Consider the following 27630-nt stretch of genomic DNA (forward strand, 5'->3'; position numbering starts at 1 on the left):
GGCTGCCCCTTGATGGAGTGGGCAGCGATGCTCCTTGGGGGAACTCTAGCTTTGCCTCTATAAGCTGTTGACTGCACATTCCCATAGATAGTGGCTCTGGCCACTTGCTGGTCACATGCATCTGTAAGCAGGTAAGGTCCTGCTTACTTGCCACTTCTTTTCCCTGAAGTGTCTGGGACGAGGGCAGAAACTCGGGAACAACTATGTCCTGGGAACGGTGGAAGGAGGAGAGAAAGCTGGGGTCAGGTCATTTTATCTGTGTTAAAGATGCAGCATTCCTCATTGAGACCATATAACACCGGTCTTGAAAGACCTACACTGGCTCCAAGTACGTTTCCGAGCACAATTCAGAGTGTTGGTGCTGACCTTTAAAGCCCTAAACGGCTTCGGTCCAGTAGACCTGAAGGAACGTCTCCACCTCCACCTTCACCTTCTGGCGGTTCCCTCGCTGCGAGAAGCCGTTACAGGGAACCAGGCAGAGGGCCTTCTCAGTAGTGGCGCCCGCCCTGTGGAACGCCCTCCCACCAGATGTCAAAGAGAAAAATAACTACCAAACTTTGAGAAGACATCTAAAGGCAGCCCTGTTTAGGGAAGCTTTTAATGTTTAATAGGTTATGGTATTTTAGTGTTTTGTTGGAAGCTGCCCAGAGTGGCTAGGGGGACCCAGCCAGATGGGCGGGGTACAAATAATAAATTATTACTACTACTATTATTATTATTATTATTATTATTATTATTATTATTATTAATGGAGAGACCCCCCGGCTCAAGGTTGACGTCACCATTGACAGGAATACAGTGGTACCTCAGGTTAAGAACTTAATTCGTTTTGGAGGTCCATTCTTAACCTGAAACTGTTCTTAACCACTTTAGCTAATGGGGCCTCCTGCTGCCACCGTCACACAATTTCTGTTCTCATCCTGTTCGCACCCGAGGTACTATTTCTGGGTTAGTGGAGTCTGTAACCTGAAGCGTTTGTAACCCGAGGTACCACTGCACAAGTCTTGAAGGAGAGGTCCTTGAGCAGGATGCATCCTCTCCTTTGCTGTCAGGCTTTCAGGCAGCTGCAGATCAGCATGAAGATGGCAAACCTATCATGTATGGGGCCTTGTGGGAGTTCTTCGAACACATCACTTTTCCAGAAAATGAATGTTATTCAATGTCAGTCCTACCCCATTTGGTTTGGCAGCCTTTGCAAATGGATATCCTACTTTCAAGGTACAGGCTGACATTTACACTCATCCTGTAAAGCCACAGCTATGAAAGATAGATGAAGAGGAGTGTATAAATTTAGTAAGTAATAATAAAAAAATAAAGGAGGGAGGGAAACTCAACCAGACGGCTGAAGTATCATAGAGAAGACATTTATTTACAGATTCTAAAATACAAACAATATCGTACATTTCATATTATATTACAAAGATGAATATTAAAATAAACAATACAGCACAATACGTCAATAAGTACCTAGCTATTAGTAACAAAAGTTGGAAGATGTTTGTCATAATATTCTACTGTGCCACACCCACAATTCTCACTGGACAGAACTGTCTCTTTCCTGCCCTTCATAGAACGTCCCTATCTAAAAGGCTACATACGCTGAGTAAAATATTGCATTTTGGTAAGAAACTTGGAAAAACATTGAGGTTAATAAAATGTATATAGGTCTGAAAAGGCCATTAATAAAACATGAGAACACGTGTACACAGATTATATAAAATACTGGAAAAAATGGCCCTTTAGTCCATTAGGGTTTTTGTTTTAGTTTAAAACGTGGTATAATACTGAAATTTGTATGATCTAGAGCAGAGCAAAACAAAAGAGAAGTGCAAGGATTATTAATCGCAATTGCTCTGCTCCACAGTGATTTTCTGCAAGCGGCTCATCGCCCAAAGCAGTAATGAAAGTAGTGGTCTCGAAACAAAACTATCCAAGTAAACAAAGAAGGATTTGTCCTCTGTTGCTATTTCTTGGTCTTGTGCGACATCGAGCCGCACTCTCTGTGCCAAGGAGAATGAAGACCTTGCAGCAGGCGATGCCCGCATCTCCCTTTCACATGAAAACTACCAGAGCGGAAGCAAGTCGCTTGCATTTCCTTTGTTGCTACTTTTGATGAACATCTGAAGCTGTGCAGCGAAAGAAGGAAACAAGAAGCAGGAGAGGACATGCTGGTCTTCGTTGCTTCTCTGTGGAGTGGATGCAATGAATCAAGAAGACGAGAGCGTAAAAAAGCATGCCTGAAGAGGAAGTGTATATAAATGGGGTCTGTGGGTGTATATGTGCTGTGCTTTGAGGTATGTGTGCATGAATTAACATGGAGGAAGAGGGAGCTGAACAGGCAATCTGTGAGCATTTCCATCTGTGAATGAAGAGAAACCTATGTTGCATAGGTGTGATACTGTGTGAGAAGAACGTGCACGCCAAATGTACACTTTACAAAATGTCTGCAATAGAGTAACGCCCCTTTTTTGCATCGTGGAATTGTGATGGTGGGATGGAACTATGCTCAATTCTCCCCACCGCCGTGCCAAAAAAGACTCTACTCACGACCATAATCCGTTCCTGAGCATAGCTGTCAACTTACAGATTTGAAAATAAGGGACCAGCAGTCTCGAAAATAAGGGATCAGCAGCCAAAATAAGGGATTTTCAGGGCACAGGTATGTTCGACTTCTGAGCCCCTCCGAGCCAAAGGCAGAAAGCCCAGCCAGCAGCCAAGCGAAGCCTCAAGCGGTGGTTCCCACAGCGCAGCAACCCGACAAAGGGGATGCAGCAAGGAAAACCACCAACACCTCTCCGCTGGGAAGCGCTGAAGCCCAGGCAACGTGGACGATTTGATTGGCACAAGGCATGCAAGCTCCACCCCCCCCAGTCATTCTTAGACTCCTTATTGGGTGAGCAACGCAGCCAAGCAACACAGTTGGAGCCTCCCTCCTCCCTGGCTGGGAAACCCGGGAAATTTAAGGGACATCATCAATAAGGAACAGCAGCAGGACATGGCGCTGGGATAAGGGAGTTTCCCGTCAAATAAGGGACGGTTGACAGCTATGTTCCTGAGGCCCGTCTGGAAGTCGAAACGGGTCGCTGGGAGAGGCGCCGTTGTGCACGGGTGGCGACTGCCCGCTTCTGCGCATGCGCAAACGGCAGCAAACCTGCCGGTTAGTTCCGGGTTTGCCGCGGACGTTGCACAAAATGGACGTGAGCAGAGGCGGATGTAAGAAGAGGTTTGACTGTACACACAAATACCTGTAAAAACATATGCAATGTGTACTTTGGCCATATTTCTGCAGGTTATGTGAAAGTAAAGGAGCGAGTTAGCATGTGCATTTGTGAAAGGAGAGAAATGACTTGATGCTTTTTTTTTTTTTTTTTTTAATAACGAAGAAAACCCCTTGGCTGCTTTGCCTGAGTATCAGAGCCTTCCGCAGTGAGCTACTACTACAAACTGCTTAGTGGTACGCAGACAGGCAAATGAGTCCAATTGGCTGGAGTCTGGTACATTGTGAAAAAAAATCTCCACATAATCTGCAGTTAGGTGCCGTGTGAAGGAAAAAGTGTCTGTGCAAAAGTAGGCAGATGTGCTTTACAGGAGTCACGTAACAAGTTTCATAGTTAAGTTCACAAAATTAAAACTCTGCATCAGATTGGCTAATACTTTTAAGGCCTCAAAATAGATGCCATCCACACACACACAAGGCAGGTGCTCTAGCTGTGAGCCGACGTGGCTGATCACGTCAGAGAAATCTGGTTACTCACACCGTGAGAGTAACAAAACCGTGAAGGAATGCCCCCTTTATGTCCAATCCCCTGTCATGTTAAATAATATTTTATAAGGCTACATCCTTGTCTTCCAGCATGTAGTTTTTTTCAACCCTTTCAACTGAAGCACTGCTTAAAAACCCTTAATTTCCTCCTCCCTACACACAAGAAAGTGAATGCTTCCTGCATTTTCTACTACACCACAATAGGCTAGGAATAAAGTGGTTAAGAGCATAAGCTCTATGAAATTCCTGGTTTATACCCCTAAGTTACAGAGAACCCCACTGTTCATTCAGTGTCAAACGTCATTGACTCTTGTTCATACTGATCTGGCTACAGTGAAGAACATATTGCTTACATGCACATTTATTTTCCCCTCTCTCTCCCCCACCCCCCCACTCCAAATCCCTCAACTGGTTCTCTTTGTGCTGCGTCTTTCTGGTCTCAGTAAGGGTACTGTTTCTGCTTCTTGCCTGAGAAGCAAGCCAGCCAAGTGCAGATCAACATCGCAGCAGCGGCTCCTCCTCCAGTACAATAGTAAGCCCAGCCAATTTCACAGGTGCCTACAGGTAAACAAAAGACAAAGGACAATATTAGATGGGTTCCACCATTATTATTTTTCTCCCCTGCTCCTTTTAAATTAAAAATGCAAACTGCAATTAATTCAAGGAAACCCTGCAAAGAACAAATAAAGAGGTGCATTTCTGTTACGAGGCATGTCATTATTTTGGGTGCGCGAATATTAAAACAGGACTTTTCTATCCCAATAACGTCAAGATGGAGAATTATGCGTAACTTCCCATTTCAGTGTGGGGGACTTGGGTGTCTCGCTTGGGCTGCAATGTCTGCATTGTGTACAAGCTGGTGTCTTGTCACTAGGGATGACCCAAAGGCTTGAATCGCCAGATGGTGAATGCTAGTTTTAGGAAAAAGACGCTATGTATTCCTTAGAAATAGGGATGCGGGTGGCACTGTGGGTTAAACCACAGAGCTTAGGACTTGCTGATCAGAAGGTCGACGATTCGAATCCCCGCGACGGGGTGGGCTCCCGTTGTTCGGTCCCTGCTCCTGCCAACCTAGCAGTTCGAAAGCACGTCAAAGTGCAAGTAGATTAATAGGTACCACTCCGGCGGGAAGGTAAACGGTGTTTCCGTGCGCTGCTCTGGTTCGCCAGAAGCGGCTTAGTCATGCTGGCCACATGACCCGGAAGCTGTACGCCGGTTCCCTCGGCCAATAAAGCGAGATGAGTGCCGCAACCCCAGAGTCGGTCACGACTGGACCTAATGGTCAGGGGTCCCTTTACCTGTACTTTATTCCGTAGAAATAATAGGCAAAAATTGCATGTCGTCTTATACACGGAAAGCAGAGGGTGATTGGTGGCAGCAGCCAGCAGGAGATTTATCAGCGGCGATTGGTTGCTGCGGCAAGGCCTGCTGACAATTGGCAGCGGCAGTTGGGTGGTTGATTTACGGCAGTGGGGAGGTGTGCATGCAACTGGCTGTGGTTGTGTCGAGTGGGAAGGTCAAGCAATTGGGGTAGGTGACCACCCCCCAAAAGAAGAAGAAGAAGAGTTTGGATTTGATATCCCACTTTATCACTACCCTAAGAAGTCTGAAATGGGACACGGGTGGCACTGTGGGTTAAACCACAGAGACTAGGGCTTGCCGATCAGAAGGTCGGCGGTTCGAATCCCCACGATGGGGTGAGCTCCCGTTGCTCGGTCCCTGCTCCTGCCAACCTAGCAGTTCGAAATCACGTCAAAGTGCAAGTAGATAAATAGGTACCGCTCTGGCGGGAAGGTAAATGGTGTTTCCGTGCACTGCTCTGGTTCGCCATAAGCGGCTTAGTCATGCTGGCCACATGACCCGGAAGCTGTACGCCAGCTCCCTTGGCCAGTAAAGCGAGATGAGCACCGCAACCCCAGAGTCGTTGGTGACTGGACCTAACGGTCAGGGGTCCCTTTACCTTTAAGGAGTCTCAAAGCAGCTAACAATCTCCTTCCCTTCCTCCCCCACAACAAACACTCTGTGAGGTGAGTGAGGCTGAGAGAATTCAAAGAAGTGTGACTAGCCCAAGGTCACCCAGCAGCTGCATGTGGAGGAACAGGGAAGCAAACCCGGTTCACTAGAATACAAGTCCGCTGCTCTTAACCACTACACCACACTGACTCTCAACAACTCTGGGCAATCTCACACCCCCCAAAAAAGAAAAAAGCTCAACAACTTTGGGCAATTTCCCCCTAATTTTTTTTTTTTTGCAGTCCCAAAAAATAGGGGTCGTCTTCTACATGGGGGCATATTATACACAGAAAAATACGGTACTTCTGGCCCAGTAGTGTTTGCTTAGGATCTCCAGATAAGAGATCCCAGTTGCTCATTAGCTCACCTGTCCCCCCAAACCCCTTTGGGCACATTGCGTCCAGGCAACTCTCTGCTACTGGATTGCTTATTCATTCAACTGGGCAGGCTTCAGCCACCCTCTGTTGCTCTGCAGCACTTGGGAGAGCAACAAGGGGAGAGCCACCATGACTCCAATTCATGAGCTCGAGAGTTTAAGTGACACAAACGGCCCACTCTGAAGCAGATGGAAGCATCAGGTCCCTGGATACAAAGCAGCAGGCAGATCCCTCTCCACCTCTTTCCCAAGCACTTTGCGCATGCCTCATGATGACAACTGGGAGACATGCTATACCTCGGGTTACAGCTGCTTCAGGTTGCGTTTTTTTGGGGTTGCGGACTGCTGAAACCCAGAAGTACCAGAACGGGTTACTTCCGGGTTTCGGCGATCGTGCTTTGCGCTTGAACAGAAGCGCCGAATCGCAACCCATGCGTGCGCAGATGCCCAGATGCAGGTTTCGAACGCTGTGGGTTGCGAACGTGCATCCTGCACGGATCATGTCCGCAACCCGAGTGTCCACTGTATACAGCAGTACCTCAGGTTACAAACACCTCGGGTTACAAACACTTCAGGTTACAAACTGCGCTAACCCAGAAGTAGTACCTCGGGTTCAGAACTTTACCTCAGGATGAGAACAGAAATTGTGTGCCGGTGGCACAGGAGGCCCCATTAGCAAAAGCGAACCTCAGGTTTAGAACAGTTTCAGGTTAAGAACTGCGCTAACCCAGAAGTAGTACCTCGGGTTCAGAACTTTACCTCAAGATGAGAACAGAAATTGTGTGCCGGTGGCGCAGGAGGCCCCATTAGCAAAAGCGAACCTCAGGTTTAGAACAGTTTCAGGTTAAGAACTGCGCTAACCCAGAAGTAGTACCTCGGGTTCAGAACTTTACCTCAAGATGAGAACAGAAATTGTGTGCCGGTGGCGCAGGAGGCCCCATTAGCAAAAGCGAACCTCAGGTTTAGAACAGTTTCAGGTTAAGAACGGATCTCCGGAATGAATTAAGTTCTTAACCCGAGGTACCACTGTACTACAATCCCAAATCACCCATCTGCAGCCTTATGGTGTTCCTGTAGACCTCCCAAGCTACTAGTGGGAGGAGACAGGTACCATACCACAAATCAAATACAATAAAATCCTGGCAGGTTCTCAAGAGTAGATAGCAGGCAGACCTTTTACTCTGTAACAGGAGGGCTGGTGGCAACCATAGCTGTCAACTTACAGATTTGAAAATAAGGGACCAGCAGCCAAAATAATGGTTTTTAGTCAACCAGCTGAAATACGAAGAGACACCAGATAATCTGGGAGAGCAGCGCCAGTTTTTAGCCCTTCGTTTCCAGAGGTTGCTGCTCAAGACACCAGCTGATGAAACACTGCAATTAAATAACTACAAGCAGCAACCACATTTCACACAAAACGAAGTCCAAGCTACGAAAATGCTGCTGCAGTTCTGTATCTTTTCTCTCGTGCTCCATCTGCAGCTCTCAGTTCCATAAGGCGGGGCGGGAGGAGGGAGGGGAATAGTACCCGAAGTAAACCCGCAGATCAGACCATCTATGCTAGTCTACCACTACAAATCTATGGATTTTTTTTATTAAGGGTTTTTTCTTTAAAATACAAAAAAAACAAAAAAAAAACGACATATACAAATAACAAGAACAAACATAATAATTAGCATCATATAATAACCAACTTTTCTTCATCTTTGGACTTCCTCACATCTTCCGCTCCTGCATTCCATATTTAATAAAACTTTAATCAGCAATTTGTCACCTTATTTCCATTCTTATTATACACATTTTCAATAATTTGTCCCTAACTTTGAATACAATCTAAGTCTTAAATACCTAATTTTAACATATTATTTGTTCAAAATTTATTATTCTCATAGAATCCACTCATTCTCATACTCTTTTTGACTAACTTTATGGTGCCCTGTTGTTTTCAAATCTCACATCCTTCTTAACATTCATATAGTTTACAGTGTCTTTGTAAATAGTCCTTAAATTTCTTCCAATCCTCCTCCACTGCTTCTTCTCCCAGGTCTCGGATTCTGCCAGTCATTTCTGCCAGCTCCATGGGAGAAGCACTTGCGGTCCTTCCTCCGCTTTCCCCCTCTATGGTTAGCCCTTGGAACACCTGCCTCCTCCTCCTCTCTCTGAACTGCTTTCTCTATGGTTGCCCTCGCTCTCCTCTCAAGCCTCCTCAGTCCCGGTGGGGAGGGGCTCCCGGGGGCCGAGGCTGGTGACAGGAGGCTGGAGGGGGCCGGGCCGGGCAGCCAAGCAACAGAGTTGGAGCCTCCCTCTTCCCTGGCCGGCAGGGAGGGAGGGAGAGGAGTTGCTTCCTTTGAAACCCGGGAAATTTAAGGGACATCATCAATCCGGGACAGCAGCGGGACACGGCGCTGGGATAAGGGACTTTCCCGCCAAATAAGGGACGGTTGACAGCTATGGTGGCAACTGTCCTAGCTTTGGTGGCGGCGGAATTTCAGAGGTCAGGGCGGCAGAAAGGCTTAAGCTGATCATGCAAAATACTTCAGCAGACTCAGTCAAAACCGTTAACTTTATTTAAACCTGCTCCATTGGCAGCCACTTACTTACCCAGCTCAAACTGGTTGGAAAGGTAACCACAGGTCTGCCGGACTTCTTCACTGTCCCAGCCCAGAGGATAAAGAGCACAGCCAGAGCCAATTAACAAGCCTGCAGACAAAAAAAAAAAAATGGAGATCAGGGAGAAGGAAGTAACAGGTCTTCAGAGAATTGCGAATCAGGGAAGTTAAGCCTTTAAAAGGCTGATTTTTCATAAACAGCAAGCTGAGTGGATACCTTGTTAGCTGCTCAACTTTGAAGAAGCCAGGTGGAGCTTCTGTTACAAATTATTCTAATTATTATCTATTGTATTTACAACTCTAGAGGTTCCCAGGGCAGTAAATGTTGCCCAGAGTATCATGTATTAAGTATACTAGGGTATGTTGTGCCAAAACAATAGCTTTTTTCAGTCTGTGGCAATAATGTTCAACCAGCCTGGAAGAGTACCAATTCATTTTTTGGCCAGTTCACTTGCAGATGTAGATTCTTTTCTGACTCAATGCATACATATATTATTTATACTCCGCTCGCACAACTATGACGTGGCTTGCCCTTTAAGTCTTCAGCCAGGGCTTTGGAAAAACATGAGGAATGAGGTATGCTTCTGGATGTGAGAGTAGGATTCCTGACTCTCTCCCTGCACAATTAGGAATAATCTGTTTACCAGACTGGCCTTCCTTGTCAGTGCAATTATTTACAAGCTGGTGGATGTCTGCTCATGAAAGGCTCATAAATCACACAGGAACAGACTGGAAAACACCAAGCACACATTTTGCTGGGAATAAAACAAAGGCAAGAAACACAAAAATCCCTGAGGGCGTTCCTAAAGTCCGCTTCGGAGGAGGGAAGTGTTATTGGAATTTCATTTTTAGCTTAACCAAGCAAGATCTGGAAGGTAAAGGCACACATTTAGAATTAAAATAAGCAAAAACTTGGCATGTGTCACTCAAAGCGATGCATGTTTACTCGGAACTGAGCTTCACTGTTTTCAGCAGGGATCTATTCTCAAGTGTGTGCCTCACATACGAATGCTTAACACTGTGCCGGGCATTTGCTTAAAAAGCAAGCTGCGTTACAACAATGGTCCCTTATTGAGGGGCCAAGGAAGGTAGACTGCTTGGATGGGTTTTCAAGGTGTAAGCTTAAAATGAGGAAAAAAAACATATGCATCCCACTTTGATGAGAATTCCATGCACAATTCCTCACTGGAGATGGTTGCGCATAAGGAATGACCTTTAAAAATCTGGCAGTTCTAGGAATATCCCCCCCCCCCCAAGCTCTTAGGCTTCCAAGCAAATTTGCAAGATACCGTATTTTTTGCTCTATAAGACTCACTTTTTCCCTCCTAAAAAGTAAGGGGAAATGTGTGTGCGTCTTATGGAGCGAATGCAGGCTGCGCAGCTATCCCAGAAGCCAGAACAGCAAGAGGGATTGCTGCTTTCACTGCGCAGCGATCCCTCTTGCTGTTCTGGCTTCTGAGATTCAGAATATTGTCTTCCAACTAAGGACAGCAGAAAGGGCAGAAATGCTGCCTGAATAATCCTAGGTCCCTGTGGAGACCACGGGTCGCACCCAACCAAGTCATCCTCTTCGCACAAGGACTTCCGTTTGCGCAACGGGACTTCCCGTCCCTCTCCTATCCTTGCATGAGAGGCAGAGAGAGATTTTACTTTCTTGGGCTCCATGATCACTGCAGATGGTGACAGCAGTCACGAAATTAAAAGACGTCTGCTTCTTGGGTGAAAAGCAATGACAAACCTAGATAGCATCTTAAAAAGCAGAGACATGACCTTGCCGACAAAGGTCCGTATAGTTAAAGCCATGGTTAAAGCCCTACTGTGGAGGGGCGAGGGAGGTATGGCGGTGGGGGCAGATGTCATAGGCGAAGGGGATCGAGATACGGATATGCTCGTACCCCTTCCAATCTGCGCCCCATCCCGAGAGACGAGGGTAGGGTGAGCAAGGATTACTCACCTCCGTCACTGGTGTTGTGCAATGCCAGGTCTATAGGCAACAAAACCGCCACCCTGCGAGATTTCTTCACCTCGCAGGGGGTTGACCTGGCATGTGTGACTGAGACCTGGGTGCGCGAAGGGGATACTGTTACCCTACGAGAGATGGCGCCCCCGGGTTTCTCCGTCCTTCACCAGTCGCGGACTGTGGGCCGGGGGGAGAGGGGTGGCGTTATTAATCTGGGAAGATTGTTCTTTCAGGGCTCTACCATCGCCATCGATCCCCGGCATTGAATGTGTTGGCCTAGTATGGGGCTCCGAGGTGAGCTTGGCTGTCTGGCTGGTGTACCGGCCACCTAGCGCACCAGCAGCCACCCTGTCAGGCCTGCTGGAGGCGGTGGCCGGCTGGGCCTTGGAGTTCCCTAACCTATTGGTATTGGGGGACTTCAACATCCATGCTGATGCCACTCCCTCCTCACAGGCTCTGGACCTGGTGTCTTCCATGGCGACACTAGGGCTCTACCAGTTTGTTTCGGGCCCCACACATCAAGCAGGCCACACGCTGGATTTGATCTTTGGCGTCGGTATAGATGTGATCATGTTTCCTTCGATGAAGGTGCCATGGTCTGATCACTATGCTCTGAAAGCCAGGATTGACGTTCCACCCCCACCCTGCTTGGGTGGCGAGCCAATTTGGGCTCGCCCGCAGAGGCTGATGGACCCTGATAGATTCCGTCAAGCCTTGCGGGACCTTTCTCCCCCTGGCGACTCATTGACTGAGCTTGTTGAGGCCTGGAATACCCAGCTCCTGGCAGCCATCAATGAGATCGCACCTAAGCGCCCTCTGCGACCCCGCAGAAACCGGGCTCCCTGGTTTACCGAGGAGCTCCGGAAAATGAAGCGGGACCTCAGACGGCTAGAGCGAGTATGGCGGGGTGCCCGTGACGGAGCCTCAAGAACATCTTATAGGGTTTTTATGAAAACCTATGAGATGGCAGTGAAGGCCGCTAAAAAGTCCTACTTCTCGGCCTCCATTGCATCCGCTAGCTCTCGCCCGGCACAATTATTTAGTATAATTCGGTCTTTAACGTCCCTCGAAGGACAGCCAAATTTAAATAACAATTTGACACACAGCTGTGAGGCATTTGCGAGCTTTTTTGCGGAGAAGGTCTTGTTGCTCCGCCATGACCTCCCTGCCAATTTGGATACAATAAAGGAACTGGAGGCCCCTTGACTGTCCTCGGGTTCAGTATTGGACCACTTTGACTGGATATCCCCAGCTGATGTAGACAGATTCCTCCGAGCTGGAAAGCCCACCACCTGTCCTCTCGACCCGTACCCGTCCTGGCTGATTAGAGCGTGTCCAGAAGAGGTGCGGACCCCCCTGGGGGATATCATCAATCTGTCCCTTGGCACCGGGACATTCCCAGGGGAACTGAAGGAGGCAGTGGTGCGCCCGCTCTTAAAGAAAACATCATTAGATCCCTTAGATCTATCCAATTACCGCCCGGTTTCGAATCTTCCATTCCTGGGTAAGGTGATTGAGAGAGCGGTTGCTGAACAGCTTGGTAGGTTTCTGGATGAAACATCAGCTCTGGATCCATTCCAGTCCGGCTTCCGCGCTGGTCATGGGACCGAGACGGCTCTGGTCGCCCTAACAGATGATCTCCGCAGGCAGCTGGATCGAGGCGGGTCGGGGCTGCTGATTCTTCTAGACCTGTCAGCAGCCTTCGACATGGTCGATCACGAACTCCTGGACCACCGCCTTGCCGACGTGGGGATCCAGGGCACAGTCCTTCAATGGCTGCGCTCGTTTCTCTCTGGTCGGGGACAGAGGGTGGCGCTTGGGGGGGAATTGTCATCCCGCCACTCCTTGGTGTGTGGTGTGCCTCAGGGTGCAATACTCTCCCCGATGCTTTTTAACATCTTTATGCGCCCCCTCGCCCAGCTTGTCCGGAGTTTTGGGCTGGGCTGCCATCAGTATGCTGATGACACCCAACTCTATTTGTTGATGGACGGCCACCCGGACTCGGCCCCAGACACACTGATCAGATGCTTGGAGGCTGTGGCTGGATGGTTACGTGGGAGCCGGCTGAAGTTAAATCCTTCGAAGACAGAGGTCCTCTGGCTGGGACGGGACGACATGGGACTGAGGGGGCAACTCCCATCTCTTGCGGGGGTGCAATTAGTGCCAGCACCGTCCGTTAAGAGTTTGGGTGTAATCTTCGATACCTCCCTCTCCATGGAGGCGCAGATTGCAGCTACAACAAAGGCGGCATTTTTTCATCTCCGCCAAGCTAAGCAGTTGGCTCCTTACCTCTCTCGCCCTGACCTAGCCACTGTGATCCACGCGACGGTCACCTCCAGACTGGATTATTGTAACTCGCTCTACGTGGGGCTGCCCTTGAGACTGACCCAGAAACTCCAGCGGGTGCAGAATGCCGCAGCGAGACTCCTTACGGGGTCCTCGCTTAGAGATCACATTCATCCGGTGCTATACCAGCTGCACTGGCTCCCGGTGGAGTGCAGGATCAGGTTTAAGGTGCTGGTTTTAACCTTCAAAGCCCTATACGGCCTAGGGCCCTCGTACCTACAGGACCGCCTCTCCTGGTATGCCCCACAGAGGAACTTACGATCTTCAAATAAAAACACCTTGAGGGTCCCAGGCCTCAGAGAGGTTAGGCTGGCCTCAACTAGAGCCAGGGCTTTTTCGGCTGCGGCTCCAACCTGGTGGAACGCTCTGTCACAAGAGACAAGGGCCCTGCAGGACTTGACATCTTTCCGCAGGGCCTGCAAGACAGAGCTGTTCCACCTGGCATTTGGTCAGGGCGCAGCCTGACCCCCTCCTCTGGCAATCTTTACAAAGCTTTAGTTTATGGTTGCCATCAATTTTGATTTTAATTCATTTTTATAATGTTTTATAATGTCACACTGTTTTAATGTTGTTAGCCGCCCTGAGCCCGGCTTCGGCTGGGGAGGGCGGGATATAAATAAAATTTATTATTATTTATTATTATTATTATTATGGTTTTCCCAGTATGGATGGAAGTGAGAGCTGGACCATCAAGAAGCCTGATCGCCGAAGAATTGATGCTTTTGAATTCTGGTGCTGGAGGAGACTCTTGAGAGTCCCATGGACTGCAAGAAGATCAAACCTATCCATTCTGAAGGAAATCAGCCCTGAGTGCTCACTAGAAGGACAGATCGTGAAGCTGAGGCTCCAATACTTTGGCCACCTCATGAGAAGAGAAGACTCCCTGGAAAAGACCCTGATGTTGGGAAAGATGGAGGGCACAAGGAGAAGGGGACGACAGAGGACGAGATGGTTGGACAGTGTTCTCGAAGCTACCAGCATGAGTTTGACCAAAGTGCAGGAGGCAGTAGAAGACAGGAGTGCCTGGCGTGCTCTGGTCCATGGGGTCAAGAAGAGTTGGACACGACTAAATGACTAAACAACAAACATCCTTGCGTCCCTGCAATGCAGGGATCACAGCTAAGGAATCCCTCGCAGATGACCACCCAACCTCTGCTTTAAAAATTATTTATTTAATTATGACTTGCTGATGTTTAATTTTAGTGTTTATTATTGGATTCTAATAGATTATTATGGGACGCAGGTGGCGCTGTGGGTTAAAGCCTCAGCGCCTAGGACTTGCCAATCGAAAGGTCGGCGGTTCGAATCCCTGCGGCGGGGTGCGCTCCCGCTGCTCAGTCCCAGCGCCTGCCAACCTAGCAGTTCGAAAGCACCTCCGGGTGCAAGTAGATAAATAGGGACCGCTTACCAGCGGGAAGGTAAACGGCGTTTCCGTGTGCGGCTCTGGCTCGCCAGAGCAGCGATGTCACGCTGGCCACGTGACCCGGAAGTGTCTCCGGACAGCGCTGGCCCCTGGCCTCTTAAGTGAGATGGGCGCACAACCCCAGAGTCTGTCAAGACTGGCCCCTAGGGGCAGGGGTACCTTTACCTTTACCTTTAATAGATTATTGCATATTGCTTTACTTGGTATAAGTTATTTTAAAGTTATTGTGACTTTTTATACAGGATCTGATTGTTACTATTAATACTTGATGTTTTATTATTACAGTGGTACCTCGGGTTAAGTACTTAATTCTTTCCGTTCTTAACCTGAAACTGTTCTTAACCTGAAGCACCACTTTAGCTAATGGGGCCTCCTGTTGCTGCCGTGCCGCCAGAGCCCGATTTCTGTTCTTATCCTGAAGCACTATTTCTGGGTTAGCGGAGTCTGTAACCTGAAGCGTATGTAACCTGAAGCGTATGTAACCCGAGGTGCCACTGTATTTTGTGTGTGTGTTGGAAGCCGCCCAGAGTGGCTGGGGCAGCCTAGCCAGATGGGCAGGGTAGAAATAAAAGTATAATTAACCAATCAATCAATCAATCAATCATGAGGAGCAAGATGATCTTTGGGGTGCCTTCCAACTCTGATTCTATGTTATATTTTTGGGAGGGTTGATTTGTGTCAATTACAGGATTTTGTGTGTTTTTTATAGTAAAATCTAATAAATACCGGTAATTATAAATAAATAAAAAATCTGCTTTACTGGGTTGGGGGAAACTCCCAGAACATATTTGGGTGGGGAGGAGAGAGAGAGGGGTGATGTTTCATTGCACACAAAGAGGTCCTTGAGTGAGTGGGACGACTAACTTGGATGTGCCCATGGTGGATAAAAACCAATGACAAATATATATATATATATAATTGGATTTATTTGATTTAAATTGGGTTTTAAAAATAAAATGCTTTCGGAGGAAAAATATTTCTAAAAGATAGTTTTCTATTTAAGTTACAACAATAGTCCAAAGGCTATTCATCAGGAAATAAGGATTTTTTTTAAGTTTTTCATGTGTGCTAAAACTCAGTCAAAGGGACGCGGGTGGCGCTGTGGGTTAAACCACAGAGCCTAGGACTTGCTGATCAGAAGGTTGGCAGTTCGAATCCCCGCGACGGGGTGAGCTCCCGTTGCTCGGTCCCTGCTCCTGCCAACCTAGCAGTTCAAAAGCACGTCAAAGTGAAAGTAGATAAATAGGTACCGCTCCGGCGGGAAGGTAAACGACGTTTCCATGCGCTGCTCTGGTTCGCCAGAAGCGGCTTTGTCATGCTGGCCACATGACCCGGAAGCTGTACGCCGGCTTCCTCGGCCAATAAAGCGAGATGAGCGCCGCAACCCCAGAGTCGGTCACGACTGGACCTAATGGTCAGGGGTCCCTTTACCTTTACCTAAAACTCACTCTAAGGTGTTTTTTTAAAAAATAAATAAATCGTATAACTATATCAGTTAACAAACATGGATACATATGCTGTAATGTTATTGTTTTAGTTAAATAAATTGTTATTAATGAAATGATTATTTTTCTCCTTCCAATAAAGTACAGCAGAAAAGTTATCAAAATATAGTTAACTTATTAAACCTCACAACAATTTCACAATTATCTGCCAATGCATTTCTAATAGTATAACCAAATCAGCCATTTTTTATATAACTGTAAAAACTACTCTGAAAATTTAATATTCCAAAAATGAAACCTCCATCTGGTTGTAAATATTAAGATTATACCAGCAAGAATGGGTCTTTCTGTAAAACAAATAATTATCTAAATCAAGTCTTACTGACTAGTGATTTAAATCGTGATTTGTTTTAAATCAAATCAGCCTGGATGCGCCCCATGTAACTGGTTTTCCTGTACTGAAGATTGGGATGTGATTTCATTCTGAGAATCCTAAAAGCCACTTTGTGAGCTTCTTGGGGCTATAAAACGGGATATATAAGCGCACTAACTAGTCCGCTGAATAAATAAATATGAAACTCTGCAATCCAATGGTGAAATCTCTTTAACTAGCCCTGCCATCTTGGCTTCCTTACAGCCCAAGTCTGATTGGTCAGCATCATAGGCCACATGGTTGGAGCCAAGGCAGGGCAGGGAGGGGCAGCTGCCCCCCCCAAAAAAATCCATAAAAATCCATAGCAACTGAGGTTCTGCCCCCCCCCCTAACAAAAATCATGGCTATGCCCATGGTAGTGTTGGGATATCAAGCCCTTTATCAGAGGAACTGGCAACAATCCTAGGCACCCGGCTTGATTCCCTGTTGACCTCCCTGGCTGCATTCCCCAGCAGGTGCAGGCAAGGTCTCGATCGGCGATTCTTCTCAAACGTGAGAAGAACACACCCCTCTTTCCTGCCCCCCGGGCAGGGGAAAGAGATAGACAGAAACGTATTTACATGCCTTTATTTCTGTCTTTTAGGGACGCAGGTGGCGCTGTGGGTTAAAGCCTCAGCGCCTAGGGCTTGCCGATCGAAAGGTCGGCGGTTCGAATCCCTGCGGCGGGGTGCGCTCCCGCTGCTCGGTCCCAGCGCCTGCCAACCTAGCAGTTCGAAAGCACCTCCGGGTGCAAGTAGATAAATAGGGACCGCTTACCAGCGGGAAGGTAAACGGCGTTTCCGTGTGCGGCTCTGGCTCGCCAGAGCAGCGATGTCACGCTGGCCACGTGACCCGGAAGTGTCTCCGGACAGCGCTGGCCCCTGGCCTCTTAAGTGAGATGGGCGCACAACCCCAGAGTCTGTCAAGACTGGCCCGTATGGGCAGGGGTACCTTTACCTTTACCTTTACCTTTATTTCTGTCTTTGCAGCGTTACAAAAAACATGACTGCTCTCTTCAAGCTCCAGCAGTGAAGAGACAAACACTTCCTGGATAGGAATAAACAGAAGAGCTCATATTACACTCTGAGCTAATTCCGGTGCTTCGCACTGTGAATTGACTGCCCTCTGATTCCCACGGTCAGTCCCAACATGTTTACTTTTCAAGCTAGCACTTTGCAGCTGCATTGCATCCATATCGTAACAGGTAGGCCATATGCATTTCCCAGCATCAGGACCTTCTCCTTAGTCCCAAGAGACCTGTTTGTGCATCTGAGGTGACCTGTTCAACTATGACGTCTTTCCTTAATTGATAACACTGGACGCCACTGTTTTGCAAGCCTGCAAAAGAGAACTGTTCTATTAGGCAAATTGCCCTAAGTCTCATGAAAAAACTAGCCACGTCTAGATGGGAAAGCGTCAAATTTTCGTGGAACTGCACACAATATATTTCGAAAAAATCCCTTGTCTGCGGAAAGAAGCGACCTATCTACTATCTGATCCTCTGCCTAGAAGCAGCCATAGGTATCAGATCACAACTCTTTATTATTGAATCAATTATTTCTGAACAGCAGGGAAGCAGGAATTAATTTAGTAATATACATTCATGGATTGCGAAGAACGCAAACAGCTCCATATGAGGATAAAAGGCCGTGCCAGTAACTGCTGGATTGATTTTTTTTAAGCCCCACTGGCACCAAAGCTACCATTAAATTGAGTTTTTCTTTCTGCAAAATGAATGTCAGGACTCTATAAAACCCTTTGCTTGGTGGATATCAAAGTGGTGATTAAAGATTCTACAAACACTAATAATTGCTTCCCAAGTGACCATAGTTCATAAAGATGTCTTATAATGAGTATTCACCGCGGAGTGTTCAGTGCTCTAAATTCGTAATAAAGGTTACATTTAATACCCGGCTCTTCTCAAATTACATTCAAGAGTTGTTAATTAATACATCTCAACTGCAGTGAAAATGGACAAAAAGCCAACACTCCTCTGATAATATAACAGAACATTCACAGCAGAATCAAATCGTTAAAAGTATTTTAAAAGAAAAGGGGGGGGGGGGAAGGAAATCCTGAAACACTGGACTCCATAAGGAAACAATTCCACAAAATTACGGCTGCTAAAAAGAAGATCCCACTTAACATCCTTGGGCAGTAAGTATTTCTGGAACTTGTATCTCCAGCTGTTTTGGGACTAATCATAAATAATAATAATAAAATAAAATTTTATTTATATCCCGCCCTCCCCAGCTGAAGCTGGGCTCAGAGCGGCTAACAACTAAAATAATACAGCATTCCAAAATCATTTCATTATAAAATCAGTTCAAATCAAATTAATGGGAACCATTGGGGTAGAGTTCTGTGAAGATTGCCAAAGGAGGGAGTCAGGCTGTGCCCTGGCCAAAGGCCTGGTGGAACAGCTCTGTCTTGCAGGCCCTGCGGAAAGATGTCAAGTCCCTCAGGACCCAAGTCTCTTGTGACAGAGCTTTCCACCAGATCGGGGCCACAGCCGAAAAAGCCCTGGCTCTGGTTGAGGCCAGCCTAACCTCCCTGTGGCCCAGGATCTCCAAGATGTTTTTATTTGAAGACCGTAAGGTCCTCCGTGGGACATACCAGGAGAGGCGGTCCCATAGGTACGAGGGTCCTAGGCCGTATAGGTATAGCTTTGAAGGTTAAAACCAGCACCTTAAACCTGATCCTGTACTCCACCAGGAGCCAGTGCAGGTGGTATAGCACCGGGTGAATGTGATCCCACAGTGAGGATCCCGTAAGTAGTCTTGCTGTGGCATTCTGCACCCGCTGGAGTTTCTGGGTCAGTCTCAAGCACAGCCCCACGTAAAGCGAGTTACAATAATCCAGTCTGGAGGTGACCGTCGCTTGGATCATAGTGACTAGGTTAGGGCGAGAGAGGTAAGGAGCCAACTGCTTAGCTTGGGGGAGATGAAAAAATGCCGCCTTCATTATAGCTGCAATCTGCACCTCCATGGAAAGGGAGGTGTCGAAGATTACACCCAAACTCTTAACGGACAGTGCTGGCACTAACTGCGCCCCCGTGAGAGATGGGAGTTGCCCCCCCAATCCCATATCGTCCCGACCCAGCCAAAGGACCTCTGTCTTTGAAGGATTTAACTTCAACCGCCTCCCATGTAACCATCCAGCCACAGCTTCCAAACATCTGATCAGTGTGTCTGGGGCCAAGTCAGGATGGCCATCCATCAACAGATAGAGTTGGGTGTCATCAGCATGACTACAACTCCCATCATCCCTAGCAAGCAAGATCAGTTGTCAGGGATGATGGGAATTGTAGTCTGAAAAACAGCTGGAGACCCAAGTTCGGGAAACAATGCCCTAGTACAAGGGGGGGGGGAACTGTCATGGAGAAGTTGGACACAGAGAAATGGTGGGAGGAACCAGCTGTGTCAGCCTCAGAGGCCGGGGAATGGTGGTGGGACAACAATGAGTAGTCAGAGGGAGAAGACTGGGAAGAGGTATCGGAAGCTGAGGGGGGTAACAGGGATGAGTGGGCTTAGAGAAGTCTAGAGGCAGAAGCTGATGCAGGACGGTGGGAGGAACGAGGCCAAGAGGCAGAGACGAGTCGGGCTGGTGAAGAGACACGGGTGTCTCCCCCTCCTGCTGCAACAAGCACCCATCCTCCCTGGTTTCCCAGAACCAGAAGAGGGATGAAAAGGGCTCCCAGTACGTTTCCGAGCACAATTCAAAGTGTTGGTGCTGACCTTGAAAGCCCTAAACGGCCTCGGTCCAGTATACCTGAAGGAGCATCTCCACCCCCATCATTCTGCCTGGACACTGAGGTCCAGCGCCGAGGGCCTTCTGGTGGTTCCCTCGCTGCGAGAAGCCAAGTTACAGGGAACCAGGCAGAGGGCCTTCTCGGTAGTGGCACCCGCCCTGTGGAACACCCTCCCAACAGATGTCAAAGAGAAAAACAGCTACCAAACTTTTAGAAGACATCTGAAGGCAGCCTTCTTTAGGGAAGCTGTTAATGTTTAATAGATTATTGTATTTTAATATTCTGTTGAAAGCTGCCCAGAGTGGCTGGGGAAACCCAGCCAGATGAGCGGGGTATAAATAATAAATTATTATTATTATTATTTACTGCTGGCTTGCTCCTGACAGGAATGTTAGGCCTTGCAGATGTTGCTGGACTACAATTCCCATTATCCCTGACCACTGGCAATGCGGACTGAGGCTGATGGGAGTTGGAATCCCAATGAGATCCAGAGGTCCACAGGCTGCCTTTTCACCCTGCCCTGGTACATGCAGACAGCCTTTGAAGCAGGGCCTCGTGGAACATTTTAATCAGTCAAGACATTCCTTGAGAGCACCAGATTCCAAGGCACTTTGGCTGTCATAGATCAACAGCAGCCCCTTGGGCCATGTCTGGAAACTGGGTAGCCCGTGTCGTTGTTGTGTAACAGCTTTTATTTGCTCCTGCCAGCCCTCTCTCATCAGGACACGGGCCACTGCGTTCTGCGCTAGAACTCCTCAAGGGCAGAGTCATGTAGAGCTGATTGCATACATTCATCATGTGCAGCAGACAGATAAAACCCCATCACGCAAACAGGGAGAATGCCATTTCTGTTTCCTGACTCCTGGGCAGATGTGCGTGATTTCTGAAAGTATACGACTAGTACATTTTTTAAAAAAATTGCCACCATGCAATCCCCCCACACAAGGGAATTTCGAGGAACAACAGACCGCTTTCCTTCCGTCAAAGAAACATCTAGCTCTGGCTGGCTCATGGCTTGCACGCCCGAGCAGCGCTCTCTGATGCTGGGAGCATATGGGCAGAATGCATGCGCAACGCTTGCCTGAGGCTGGCTTCAGTGGAGAAGCAGATTATTCTGATCCCCTGATACGAGTTCTGCTAGGATAGGAATCTCCTCTGTCAGCAGTTAGGCACAGTGGATGAATCCATGCGTGCAGAGTGATGTATCATTCATGACCCATCCGTTAGAACACACACACACACACACACAATTGTGAAATATGTCATTGCTTCTCAGGGAACTCACTGCATACTTGCAATATTCCTAGTCACATGCTAAGCACCACTGCCCAAGAACTTCCCTCTGTCCACCGCTGATGGCTTCTCCCCACCTGACTTGCTATAGGCTGGTTTTTAACTACCGTGTTTATTTGAATGTAATGCACACCTTTTTTGCCAACTTACGTCACAAAAACCAGGGTGTGCATTAGATTCGATGGCGCATTACGTTCGGGTAAATACGGTAACTCTGCAAAAACTCTTAACACTCTGCAAAAAGGGTGTTAGTTCTTTGGGATAAAGGAAAACATAATTGCCCTATGTGGAAAATGAGCTTCAGCAGCCGAGGTGTCTAAAATAACAAACAATACAGACCAGTATACTAGATAGCACTGTAATTCTTATTGCATAATATACATGATTTAATAACAAAAACAAAATGTGTGCACTTGTAAATTCTCTAATATATTTGAAATCAATTGAGCACACGTCTGTCAATCTTTGAGAGTCCGCAGAAGTATTGACAGACGTGTGCTCAATTGATTTCAAATATATTAGAGAATTTACAAGTGCACACATTTTGTTTTTGTTACTAAATCATGTATATTATGCAATAAGAATTACAGTGCTATCTAGTATACTGGTCTGCGTGTTGCTTGTATTGTTTGTTGTGTTAAGTTTGCAACACAGGGGTTTGTTGTTCTGTAGTAGAGATGTCAATGGACTATAACTTCCAACATCCCTGAACTTGCTGACTAGGGATGATGGGAGCTGTAGTCTAATGAAATCTAGGGACTCAAAGGTGGGGATGCTGTTCTAGAGAGTCTGGGGAAGAGGGCAGAAACTTGAAGAATGGCAAACCCTAGCAATTCATAGCAACATTTTCATGGCACCCCTGTAATCTCTCCCCAAGGTAAAATAAGGACAGTATTTACCCGATATCATAAAATCAGGCCTGTAGCTCAAACAGAAACCACCGGAGGAAACGAAATTTAAGAACTTAAGGCAGTTATAGCATACCCTTCCTAGGTAATTGCCACAATGGCTGCTTAATGATATATCTGAAAGCGTAAATGATAGAGCGAAGTCAAGCTGTTACACTTCAAAAAGGAAGCACAGCTCACTTGTTATTCCAGGTTATGTGCTTTCACATAACACACGAAATCAGCCAGGTGCAGAGCTTCAGAAATGTGGGGGAAATATGCAATTTTCCTTTAACACACTTTCTGCTGATCTTTTTTTGGCTCAGACCACAATGTGTAAAGGTAAAGGGACCCCTAACCATTAGGTCCAGTCGTGACCGACTGGGGTTGCAACGCTCACCTCGCTTTATTGGCTAAGGGAGCCGGCGTACAGCTTCCGGGTCATGTGGCCAGCATGACTAAGCCGCTTCTGGCGAACCAGAGCAGTGCATGGAAACGCCGTTTACCTTCCAGCTGGAGTGGTACCTATTTATCTTTTTTTTTAAAAAAATAATATTTATTAAAGTTTCCAATTAGTACAAAAAAAAATAAACATACACAAAAAAAGAAATAATAAAAATACAAAAATACAAAAGCAAAAAAGAACAGTTAAAACAAATGTAGTTTCCATTACTCATTTCCATTAACTTATTTCCTCTCACCTCCCCCTTTTGTATTCCAGTTCAAGTTCTTAATTCAGCAAATCCTTATTATAACTTGTTGTAACTTATTACTCAACCTCTACATTACGGCTGGTAACCACTTAGTTTTTATCCAACATCACACTAATGTCCATTAATTTTATGTTGCCTCTGCAGATAGTCATTTCTGCCAGTCCCATATAGTCGGTACCTATTTATCTACTTGCACTTTGACGTGCTTTCGAACTGCTAGGTTGGCAGGAGCAGGGACCGAGCAACGGGAGCTCACCTCGTTGCTGGGATTCGAACTGCCGACCTTCCGATCGGCAAGTCCTAGGCTCTGTGGTTTAACCCACAGCGCCACCACAATCTGTATCCAACCCCAAAGAGATCTGCATTGCATCTCTGACAACACAATATCCTCTGTGCATCATGGCACAGAACCTCCAAGTCTCCTGAGCTCTTCACCTTGCGAACGAGGCACCCTCCCTCGATTCAGCCTCCCATCTGGGTAGTTTGCAAAGTGGCAGTTGCGTACGGTTGATTAGTGCCAAGAGGGTTACAGGCTTTCGTAAATCCTTTTATACACTTGTGAATGCGGGATGCCTCCTAGGGCAACTGGCAGCCATGGGAGCCACACCTGAGGCTGAGTTGATGCTTTGCAGCAAGAATCCAAGTATAAACTGTCAAGAGGGTAAGAAGGGAGAACAGCTTACATAAAGGTTCACCAACAGCTTCCTGGAATATATACATGTTCATCATCCCATAGCCTGGACCGAGACAACAAGCTGGAAAGTTATTTGGTATTCTGTCTTACAATCAAAGTGTAGAGAACCCAGGCTTGATCGTTTTATGATTTACAAACAAATCTGGGGGAACGGCACTCAGATGAGCCAAAAACATTTCTGAAATTGTGACAGCCTATGTCTACATCGACTTATGCTATAGGGGGAACATCTGATATTGTCTACACAGACTTCCATCATAATTAGCTAATCCGCTGCAATTTGCTTACTGGAGGGAAAACAAGAGGAGCATTAAGTACAGTGGTACCTCAGGTTACATACGCTTCAGGTTACAGACTCCGCTAACCCAGAAATAGTACCTTGGGTTATGAACTTTGCTTCAGGATGAGAACAGAAATTGGGCTCCGGCGGCATGGCAGCAGCAGGAGGCCCCATTAGCTAAAGTGGTGCTTCAGGTTAAGAACAGTTTCAGGTTAAGAACGGACCTCCGGAACGAATTAAGTACTTAACCTGAGGTACCACTGTACACTTTTTCTAAAAAGGACTGACAATAAAAAATAAATACAAATTTAGGCAACATTTTCCGAGCTGCACACATAGCGTATTAAATAATGCATATTTCATAAACTCGCATCTAATAGCTTCAAAAATTCAACTGGTGTAGTTTCACTGCCTTTCCATGTAGGAAACACTACAAGTTGAATATCTGCCAGGCAGCCATTAAAACCATTGCTGGAGAAACAGACGCTGAGCTAGAATTATACCACAGATCAGGGCCAAGATGCCGCCAGCGTGGTTAATGAGCAGAGTCAAGGAAGCTGTCTTGCTTTTAAAAATGAAAGCGTTGTCCAAATGATAATAAAAAGGAACATAAACTTTGGCAAAAGAAAGGCACGGAGCAATAAGGAATGGGAAAAAGAACGCATTGCTAAAACATTAAGACCCCCCCCCCCAAAAAAACCCCCCTATTCAAATACATTAGCAGCCCGAGGTCAGCTAGGGAAGCAGTTGGACTTTTTTGGACAAGGGACTCAAAGGTATGCTAGCAGAAGAAAATGGTTTTTCCAAGATGCTAAATCAGGGGTCAGCAAACTTTTACAGCAGGGGGCCGGTCCACTGTCCCTCAGACCTTTTGGGGGACTGGACTATATTTTGAAGGGGGGGAAATGAACGATTTCCTATGCCCCGCAAATAACCCAGAGATGCACTTCAAATAAAAGCACACATTCTACTCATGTAAAAACACCAGGCAGGCCCCACAAATAACCCGGAGATGCATTTTAAATAAAAGGGCACATTCTACTCATGTAAAAACAAGCTGATTCCCAGACCATCCGCGGGCCGGATTTAGAAGGCGATTGGGCCAGATCCGGCCCCCGGGGCCTTAGTTTGCCTACCCATGCGCTAAATAAAATATTTGCCTGTCTTCACAGCAGAAGATGTTGAGGCATCTAATCATAAGCCTGCATTTTTATCAAAGCTTATATTTTTGATTAAGGCCTGTATTTTAAAATGAGCTTAAAGATTTTCAAATGTTTATGCCAGGCAGAAGACCAGCTGCCTAAGAACCTTGGCAAGATGTTTATTCTCCTGGACAAGGGGCCCCCCTGATTTATAGCAGAAAACAATTCTCAAAGTCGTAAAAAGGTAATTACAGGCTGACAGCCAATGTTACACTGACCCTACATATTACAGAAGATAAAAAAAGAGATAAACATAATTAAGAGTTGATAAATAGTAAAATAAAACCATGTGCCTCCCATTAAACTTGAGCCATATTTTCCTAAGGTTGAAAGGTCAAGAGCAGTGAAAAAGGCAACTGGCTTGGCTGGAGAAGATAGGTTTCTTCCTATCTTATTTTGAGGCTGGAAACTGTTCCTTCCTTTTTTACTTTGAGAAGGTTTATTCTTCTAAAAAGCTATCTATGTTATGTATTAAATATATTGGCTTAAATGTAATTATGCAAAGGATTTAGAAAGAAAGAAATGTTAAATCCTTATGCTAGATTCTTATTTCATATAGTTGGAAGAGATCACAGGGGCCATCAGCCATCAGCCCAGCCCCCCTGCCAAGCAGGAAACATCATTAGAGCACACATATGGTTGTCAGGCCTTTGTTTAAAGACCTCCAAGAGAAGGAGATCTTTCAATGATGATGTGAACTCAAGATCCTTGACATCTGTTTAAGATAAAAATTTAAGATTAACCATTTGTTTTGGAGGGCAATAGGGCAAGGAGGGCAAGAGGTGAGCTGGTAATTAAGGTTCCTTGTTGAGACACATGTAAGATATATTACTACTTATTTGTCATTTATAGATAGAAGAATATATAGCTTTTTGTTTCCCATAAAAGGGCAAAAGGAAATGGGTGTATCTTTTGTGATTGGTTCTAGCAAACAACCAATAGGAATTTCAAGCAGGCTGATTGGACAGAGGCAGCCACAGGAGGAGCAAGGGGGCTGGATTAAGGAAATATAAGTGCTGGCCAGAATGGCAGGAGGGCAGGCCAGAGCTTGGTAACCATATACCACTGTGCCTCTCATTTATTTGTCTGACAAATAAATTATTATTTTAATTTCTCTATTGCTGCGTTGAATATTTCATTCCAGCTAAGCGTTAACCACAAGCAGGGTGCTACAATGTAGGGCCTGAACTAAATCTCACAAAAAGTGAGTCTGAGAAACTTAGGCAAATAGTAGTGACAGCAAGCAAAGTTCTAGGCCTTTTTGACAAAATAGTGGGTCTGGATAACATCCACCCAGGAATTCTTAAATAACTCAAATGTGAAACTGCTGATCTACTAGCAAAAACATGCAATTTGTCCCTAAAATCGGCCTCTGTCTCTGAAAACGGGGGGTGGGGGTAGCCAATGTAAAACACCCATTTTTTTTTAAAAAAAAGGATTCAGAGAGGGGATCTGGGAGATTACAGGGAAGTTACCAGCTTAATGTCTTTTCTGGGAAAACTGGTGGGAAACACTATTAAATATAGCAGAACAAGCCGTGCTGAAGCAGAACCAGGAAGGATATTGCAGAGGTCTAAAAGGTTCAGAAAAGGGCAACCCAAATGACCAGGAGTTTGCAGCAATTTGTGGGGGGTGATGACTGCCATATGTCCAGGTTTTTGAAAATTCAATTTTTGTTTGGGGGGGGGGAGCTCATGGAAGTTGTGATTATCAATGACTGTGCTGCCACCAATTTACCTGTTCAACTTCTTTTTTTAGTTGCTATTTTGAAAATAATGTTTTATTTATCGTATTTGTTTTACTGATGATTTAAAAAAATCTTTTAAATGGCTTGTGCTGCATTTGTGGTGTTCTGCTGTTTTTCAGTAGATTATGGTTACGGTATTTATTGTTTGTAAGCTGCTTTGAGATTCAGCTGATCAAAAAGAAGCATAGATATACAATAAATCCAATCAAATTTAGAGGCAGGGCTTTTCTTGCATTCTTAAAAGCCGATTTCTCCTGTACACTGGGATACAGCTTTCCACATTCTACGTATGTGCCATACATCCCATAATAGATGCCAGGATCCCATGCAGAGACAATCTGGCCATTCTCACACCACTTCCAATCCCAGAAGATAAGTGGTGTTATTCTGCTGCAGCAAAAATAATGACGAGTCCTGTGGTGCTGGATAGGTGCTACCCTGAGAATGGCAAGAACTGAGGGATGGGAGATAAATTCCTAAACAAAATAAAAAATGAAAGAGGCTAAAACATTTAGTATGGCATGAGCTTTTGTAGGCTAGAGACCCTACTTCATAGGTGGGGGTTAGATATGTAAATAAAGAGGCTGTAACTCATTCATGGATAATAATAATAATAATAATAATAATAATAATAATAATAATAATTATAATTGCAGCAAGAAGGCATGAACCGCACCCTAAAGTGGTTGAGTTACTCCAATGCTAGCCAGAACCCT

General features: G+C 46.2%; 1 protein-coding gene and 1 long non-coding RNA gene across 3 annotated transcripts in view; both read right to left on the reverse strand.

The window, feature by feature from the left end:
• Window positions 1–27630, reverse strand: part of LOC307212788 — a 103855-nt gene that overhangs the window by 1743 nt on the left and 74482 nt on the right. The gene's annotated exons all lie outside the window — the stretch shown is intronic.
• LHFPL6 (LHFPL tetraspan subfamily member 6) overlaps window positions 1349–27630 on the reverse strand; it is a 38847-nt gene continuing 12565 nt past the window's right edge. Inside the window, exons 3-5 of one of the 2 annotated variants that reach the window (XR_013837037.1) lie at window positions 8754–8852; window positions 3775–4321; window positions 3728–3743 (exon numbers count right to left, since the gene is read on the reverse strand). Coding sequence is in view for 1 of the 2 variants with exons in the window: in XM_079970157.1 (XP_079826283.1) it covers window positions 4203–4321; window positions 8754–8852 (218 nt within the window). In the remaining variant the exon portion in view is untranslated. Of the gene's footprint in view, window positions 4322–8753; window positions 8853–27630 lie in introns of both variants that reach the window. The other variant, XM_079970157.1, reaches the window with a different exon arrangement.

The sequence above is a fragment of the Podarcis cretensis genome, assembly GCF_951804945.1.
Source record: "Podarcis cretensis genome assembly, chromosome: 3".
In the NCBI taxonomy this organism is placed as follows: Eukaryota; Metazoa; Chordata; class Lepidosauria; order Squamata; family Lacertidae; genus Podarcis; species Podarcis cretensis.